The sequence below is a fragment of the Chinchilla lanigera genome, unplaced genomic scaffold (genome assembly GCF_000276665.1).
Source record: "Chinchilla lanigera isolate Chin_1 unplaced genomic scaffold, ChiLan1.0 scaffold00007, whole genome shotgun sequence".
Taxonomy (NCBI): domain Eukaryota; kingdom Metazoa; phylum Chordata; class Mammalia; order Rodentia; family Chinchillidae; genus Chinchilla; species Chinchilla lanigera.
This window is the reverse complement of record NW_004955408.1, coordinates 8,814,798-8,822,734: the sequence shown is the minus strand read 5'-3', so window position 1 is coordinate 8,822,734 and position 7,937 is coordinate 8,814,798. Positions and strand designations below refer to the sequence as shown.

The following is a 7,937-nucleotide window of genomic DNA, read 5'->3' as shown; positions in this document are numbered from 1 at the left end:
GCCCCAGGGCCGCCCGGCCGCCGCCCGCCCAACGCGCCGCACCACAACAGTTCGCTCCCCCGCCCTCTTCGGGACAGCGGAAGTCCCGCCTCCGCGCGCTCATTGGCCTGATTTGTTCTCTAGGCGGGGCCTCCGCCGCCGCTGGCTCGCCTCATTGGGTGCCACCGCCGCCAGTCTCCGGTGCCAGGCTACTTCCTGGACTCTGCTGGGATGGGCTCAAAGTAGAGAAAGTGGAAGAGGGAAGAGTTGCCGGGGCGAAGGAGGGGTGCGCGGCCTCAGACTCCCCGGCTCCAGGGAGGGACGGTGGCCCGGGACCTGGCTGGACGCAGGGACAGACTCTGGCAGCTGAGGAGCACGGTTGCGGGCGGACAGCAGCACAGATGTGGGCGGGGGCGCGGAGGGACAGACCTGGGGGAGGGGCATGTGACGGGGGCCTCGGGGGACCGAGGCACTGTCACCAGAGGGGCCTGCGGGGTGCGACGCCAGGGCCAGGGCCGGAGCCCGCAGGCCGACGGAGGGGAGTTGGTGGAGCAGCAGAGAAAGCCATTCCTGGCGGGAAGGACAGAGGGACAGTGGCGTACCGACGCGAGAGAGGTGCGGAGGGAGGGGAGGGGGTGTCTTCGCAGGCGATCGGAGTCTTGGGGTGGTGGAGACCCCGGCCCCGGGGCTGCGACTGGCTTGGACGGCGCGGACGGGAGAGGGAAGGCAGGCAGGAGGACGACCCCGGGGGCTCAGACGCCTCCGTGGCAGAGGAGCCTCGAAGTCCAGACCAGGTCCGGAGGGCGGCAGGGGAGACGGCGGAAAGGCCGGGGTGGAGACGGCGCGCGAGTCCCCGGCCCTCCCTGGGACTCCACCCCGGCGGGCCTGTGCCTTAAGCCCACTCTCGGAGACCGAGCCCAGCTAAGCCCCTGCGCAGGGAGTTCGAAGCCCAGGGAGCCATCTCACCTTGCCAGGAGGACAGGCTGAAGGGTGTCCTGGACTCAGGCCGTTCCCCACCATCGTCAGAAGGGCAAATGGGTCTAGATTAGAGCTGTGCAGTCGCTGAGGGCCGAGGGCTGTCGGCGGTGGGGGGGCGGGGGGAGAGGGAGGTGCTGGGTGGGCGCACACGTTCCTGTTTGGAAGAGTAAAGGGCCTGGAAGGAGCTTCTGATTTGTGTCCTGTTTGTTTATTTATTTATTTATTTTTTGGCGGTACTGGGAATCGAACTCACGACCTTGCACTTGCCAGGCAGGCGCTTATACCACTGAGCTATATCCCCAGCCCCGTGTTCTGTTTAAAAAGGGAAATCAGTTTAGGGACCCTGTAACGATGGTATCTGTCAGCACAATTCACCACAAATCTTGTGGATTTTGGAGGGAGCAATGACTGCCTACCCATTCTGCCCCTTGAGAATGGGGAACGGAGATTTAGAGGAGGAGGGAGTGAGGCCGAAGGGAAGGGGAAAGAGATTAAAAAAAAGGAACCAAGGTGTACAGTGTTATGTACATGTACCCACCCCCAGGATGACTGTGAACTGCACGCCCTACGAACTACACTGATAAAAAATAAAGTAAAACTGGGCAAGCTACCCATTTCCATGTTTAGGAGCAGTGGTCCCGTGTTGTTAAATTTTCCTCAGTGGCCTTAGATGCACCTGTACCATCTCACCTACTAATTTCACACTTGGGACAGCTGTCTTAGGAAATAGGCCTACCAGAAAGAATTTTTCATTATAGGATTATTCATAATAAAGAAAAGTAGAAACTAGAAGTTCCAAAAGGGAAGTGGTTAAGCAGACATCTAACGTCATGTCACACCTGGCCAAAAACCCATCAGTGGATTAACCCAGCATCACGTGTGTGTGGTACTTAAGAATGAGACTACATTTAATATAGTTTCCATATCAGTGTACACACACACACACACACACACACACACACACACTCTATCAACAGAGTTCAGTCGGAGAAAAGCTTTTTATGTTAAGTAAAACGTGCACGATATAAATTGGTTTTTTTTTTTTTTTTTGGTACTGGGAATCAAACTCAGGACCTTGTGCTTGGCAGGCAGGTGCTGTGCCGCTGCACTATATCCCCAGCCCTAAAATTTCATATGGAGTGGATTGTGTGTGCATCTATATATTTTTTTAAAAAGAAAAATGTGATTTGTGCATAAGATATTCCAAAGTACTAATAGTGGGTAGCAGGAATTTGTTAATTATTTTTGTCTTATTGTTCTACCTTTGCATTTTTCTTAATAGGCTTTTTCTTCTCCTCCTCCTTCTTCTTTTGCTTTTACAGTAAAAAAAAAAAAGAAAAAACTAATGGGAAAAAAAGCATACTTTTGTTCATTTGCTTTGTTTTTTGAGACAGGGTCTTGCTATGCGGTTCAGGTGGGCCTTGAACTGACTATGTAGCCCAGGGTGGCTTTGAACTTGCAGTGATCCTCCTGCTTCAGTCTCCCAAATGCTGGGATTGCATGTGCCACTACACCTGACCAAAAAAGCATACTTTAATAGGAGTCCTCTCTCAGCGTTCATATATTCAAAGGTAAACTGTTGGACATACTGTATGTACCCAGGGTAGGGCTGGTTCTAGAAAGAAGATGAAACAATCCTTGCCCTAAAAGAATAGCTTGTAGCAGGACAGTTCAGATGTGTACACAGAAAACAGTTGGGTGTCTGTGGAAGGTGGTGTGTGATGGTTCCAAAGTCTCTCGGTAGAGATAAAAGCTCTACTTTTCCCAACGTATACCTTGAACTTAGGTATTTTTCAAAGGAGTATTTACATTCAGTGCTGGGCTATTTCCGTCCACATCGCTTTCCAACACCAGCTTCCCCAGCTAGGGGAGAAGGAACCCTTCCCTTGGGGCCTCTATTTCAGCCATAAGGTCGCAGCTGCTCCTCATATCTGCTATGCCTGTACCCTTCAGGGTTCTTTTTCTTTTTATGAGGCAATCCTTTATTACTACAGTGCCCTGTTAGGACGGCACATTGGTATATGAATAGGTACCTGTTCGCGTTGCCGTGGGCTTGCTTTGTTCTGAAGACGCAGATGGATAGTTCTGGCATCTATGTATTTTGCAAGTGCAGGTGTGTGTGAGAGCCTCAGGTTTTCTTTGTGGCCAGTTTTATAGTGTTTCTTCAAGGACTGCTTCATCACAAACCTTCCCTGTGGTAGGTAGTTCTCACAGTTGCTGCTTTTAAAATTTATCTTTATGAGTACGTGTTTGCAGTGCGTAAGGATTACATTCCTCATGAGGAAGGTGCTGCTTGTAAGGGCTCCGCAGCTCCGCAGGTGCTATACTTGGCGTGTTACAGTGTTTAAGACTGCTGGCTTTGGGGTTAGAACTCCTTTCAAATCTGAGCCCTACCCCTTACTTGCTATGATACACTAGCACAGTGCTCCACTTCCTGAGCTTAATGAATGCACAGTGACAGAGAGATGCTTAACACAGTGCTGGGAACATCGACAGTGAACAGGAATTGTTAGCTGCTATCAATCTCCCATAGTTAGGGATCTGTTCTGTGTGCGTGTTCTGAACACCCCGCTTTGTTTCTTTTTTTTTGTCTTTTTGAGACAGGGTCTCGCTGTGCAGTTCAGGCCGGCCCTGATCTCACTTTGTAGCCCAGGCTGGCCTTGAACTCCCAAGGATCCTCCTCCCTCAGCCTCCCGAGTGCTGGGATTACAGGCGTGAACCACCACCCCTGGCTGATGTTATACTTTATATCTAGATGTTCCCCCAGCAGTTCATGTGCTCATAGGTGGGGCTTTTGGGAGGTGACTGGACATGGGTGTGTAACTCTGGATCTGTCCACCATGGGTTTATAGCTGGGTGTGATGTTGGGAGGAAAGCCGGTGGGGACAGGAGGGTCACTGTGGGCGTGGCCTGGATATAACTACATCCCTCCTCTTCCTACCTCGAGCACTTCCTGCTTCCTTCCTGCCCTGCCCTGAACTCCTTCTACTCCACCAGGCTGCCCTGTCCCGGAGCCAGCTAACTATGGACTGAAACCTTTATAAACCGTGAACCAAAATAAACTTCTCCTTTAACTTGTGGGCCTCAGGTACCTATTTTGTCCCAGCAACAAGAAAGTAATGCAGACGGGTGATGAGATGGTTTTCCTCAGCACACAGATACCAAGCCTTCTCTTCTGTTGCCCTGCCAGGCAGGACTTCCCTTCCCAGAATACTGGATTGATCCAGATGGCTGCTGGAACGCCATCCATGCAGGGCACGCTAGCTGGAAGAAAGGAGGGAGGGAGAGGGAGGGCTCACCCCTACTTTTTAAGGAAATTTCCCACAGTCATAGGCAGACTTCAAATTTATATGTCTTTGGCTAGAGTTTGGCCCTGTCTGGTGGCGAGAGGGGTTGGCGGAGGTAGTCTTTATTCCTGGTGGCCTTGTGTTCTGCGGAAAGTGGAGGGTTCTGTTGCTGGGGTAGACGGGTGGAATGTGGGGCCGTGGCCAGTTGTCTCTGCTGCAGCTCTACTTGGAATTTCCATAGCAGCTAAATTCTGGAGATGTGTGTTGGTTAATTCTAGTGCCGTTTCTCTGGTGACCGCTGAGGAATATAGGCAGCAGAGACATGCAGTTTTTGAGTTGGGGACCACTGTGGCCCCAGATTTTTGCCATTTGTCAAGTTTCTCGATTTTTTTTTTTTTGCCTTTTTGAGACAGGGTCTTGCTATGCAGTTCAGGCTGTCCTTGAGCTCACTTTGTAGCCCAAGCTAGTCTCACAACAATCCTCCTGCCTCAGCCTCCCGAGTGCTGGGATTACAGGCATGCGCTACCAGGCCCGGCCCAAGTTTCTCAATCTTAATGTGTTTTGCAGCTTGCTTTGCGGGAGCCGCTGCTGCCTCCAGTAGACTGTGTTTCACCTAAGCCTTTCAAGTAAACATCTGCAGGCTCCTGCAGTCAAACTCCGCTCTATCTCACAATCACCTGGGGGACTTAAACAGCACCTTACCAATGTCGGGGCTCCCTCTCAGACCCACTAAATAAAATCTTGATGGGAAGTGTTAAGGGGCTTAGAGATCTACATTTTGAAACAACCTATATTTCAATTAAATCATCTCAGATGATTCTTAATTCACTGTAAAGTTCAAGACTCTCTGCTTTCAATTTTTTTTTTTTTTTTGTCTTTTTGAGACAGGGTCTCGCTATGCAGTTCAGGCTGGCCTTGAGCTCACTTTGTAGCCCAATGTGGCTCCCGAGTGCTGGGATTACAGGCGTGTGCCACCACACCCGGCTCGCTTTCAAGGTTAAAGTACGTAACACCTTCGCTGGCAGCAGTTATCTCTTCTGGTCTAACTGGTTTACTCACTTCCTTCTAAACACGGGTATTTTGTTATACCCCCTCTTTTGCTCACAGTGCTCTTTGACTTAGATTCACTGGCCCTTAAACTTAGAAAGGATCTCAGGAATCCAACCCCTGTTTGAGCTTGTGGAACCTGAGTTTAGCAAGGCTGGAGAACAAGTCCAAGCACACACAGTGCTTAGTGTCTGCTCGGACCAGAGGGGTACACGGACTGTTACCGTGCTTGGATGATCTGGACTAGCCCTTGCCTCTTAAAATGCAGGAACTAGAAAGGGGTGCTGTGCATTTTGCTTGACCCAGTGAGGTGGTTCCTCCACTGGCCATGAATCTATCCCAGGGCTCAGCGCTGGCTTTCATGGTTTGCTCCTGTTCTGCCCACTCTCTCCCTCTAGATGACAGCTTCCTTCTCTCTCCTCTGATGTGCTAATGTCCCCTGCCAGTGTCTGACAACTTGTAGGTGAAACAACAGATTTGCGAGTGACATAGATTGGTTGCCATTGAGCACATTTGGGGGAGAATTCTGACCTTTTTGTTGGGGGAGTAACTCTCTAACTCCAGAAAGGAAACAAATAAATATTCTGATAATGCGAAAAATGAATACTGTATGGAAGCTTCTGGGATCTTTGTCCTACTTTCTGTAGGATTTCAGGTTCTTGAAATGGTCAAGAGAGCCTGATGGGCTACATTTGTAAGTTTAGGTTATTAATTTACAGCAGTTGCACGAATGCTTAGAATCTTTTGCTCTTCTGATCTGTAAGGCTGCCCTGTTGAGCATTTAAAATGTTTGAGAAAATCAGGCACATTAAATTTGTAATTGTAGTCTGAAATATCTACAGCAATTTGATTACCTAAGGCAGTAAGTCTATTAAATGTTGAAGAACGATTAAATCTACTAAACTTAATTGATTCAGTAGCAGCCAGAGAACAAGTGAAAGCGGTAGTTCTTGTCTTCATATGAGAAGTTACGATATTTAACATGAAGTTACGATATTTAACACGAAGCCACGAAGCTGGGAGTGGTGCTGCACATCTGTAATCCCAGTTAGCAGTGGAAGGGTGAGGCAAGAAAATGCCAGTTGCAGGCCAGCCTGGGCATTTAGAAAGATGCTGTCTCAGAGTAAAAAAGGCTGGGGTATAGCACTTGCCTTACCTACGTGAGGCGAGGGTTCAATCCAGTACACACACACACAGACAGAGAGACAGACAGACAGACACACATACACAGGAGGTGAGGAGGGAGAGGGAGACAGACAAACAAGATTTGTCAAAGCCTTTAAGGAAAGGTGGGTTTTAGACAGCAGCTTGAGCGCCTGCAGCACCCCCTCTACACTCAGACCTCCCTCTAGATTTTTAGCGAACTCCCCATGTTAGGGCTGTAGCTGACTTCTCTGAACTCTGCACACTGACTTTGAACTCCATGCCTGGGAACTCCACAATCCACCCCTGGTCAACTTGATAACCAGACACATTTCCTTAAATCATAGTCTTCTGCAGAAGACTTGTGAAAAGTTAACATGTCTTGGTCTATTCAGATTTACACTAATATAACAATTACATATATAAAATTATTGTTGTATTCATTTCCGTGCCAAAAGCAAAATATCCAAAGGGTGATTAAAATTCAAGGTTAAAATCACAATGCTTTGAATAATTAACCTGATTACAAACATATATCTAAAAACTACATTAAAATCATATTAAAGAGTTGCTACAGTCACAACCCTTACTTTGCATTAACTTTTGTTTTTTGGTTTTTTTCCCCGGTACCGGGAACTGAACTCAGGACTTTGCACTTGCTAGACAGGCGCTGTGCCACTGAGCTAAATCCCCAGCCTTCCTTCAACTTTTAACAACAGGAGGTGGTAACACTAAAAACATGCCCCAAGGGATCTCTTGCCTTTCAAATACACTCTTCCCTTCTGGTGAAAGGCCTTAGGTCATTTTTAATTGTCCTGTATTAGTCTCATTGTTGGGACAAAATACCTGACACCCAAAGTTAAAGGAGGAAAGGCTTATTTAGTTCACTGTTTGTAGAGGTTTCAGTCCATAATCAGCTGGTTCCAAGGCAGGGTGGCATGGCAGAGGGGCAACCATTTATGGCAGCTGAGGTGGCAGAAGACAGCAAAAGCAGCAAGAGAGGAGCGGGGAGCAAGCCTCGTTCCATCCCTTATAGTGCATGCGGGCAACCTACCCCAGGGCGGGTGTGGCACTCACACCCCCAATCCCAGCACTAGATCATGAACCAATCACAAACTCTAGATTGAGCTGTCTGGGGAAAGCACTGCCCCCCAATGACTGCTTGAGGCTTTGAGGGGCATCCAGACACAGACCATAACACGTGGTGAGAAGCATTTTTATGTCAGGCAAGAGAGAAGATAGCCTGTAGAAGGGAAAAAAATATTCCTAAGTCATGTATGTGATACAGGACTTGTATTCAGAATACAGATGATCCTCAATTCAAAGTGAACGTATGTCCAGATAAAATCATCGTAAGTTGGAAATACTGTAAATTGAAAATGCAGCTGGGCATGGTGGCACACGCCTGTAATCCCAGCACTCAGGAGGCTGAGGCAGGAGGACTGTTGCGAGTTCGGGATCAGCCTGGGCTACAACATGAGCTCAAGGCCAGCCTGAACTGCA

The 7,937-nt window shown here is 48.8% G+C and overlaps 1 protein-coding gene across 1 annotated transcript in view; it reads left to right on the top strand.

Moving 5' to 3' along the window:
• The window catches only part of LOC106147204 (translation initiation factor IF-2-like), a 13,819-nt gene that overhangs the window by 4,420 nt on the left and 1,462 nt on the right, over nt 1-7,937 (top strand). The window contains exon 2 of the mRNA XM_013507415.1: nt 8-594. Within this exon, the coding sequence (XP_013362869.1) occupies nt 8-594 (587 nt within the window). The remainder of the gene's footprint in view (nt 1-7; nt 595-7,937) is intronic.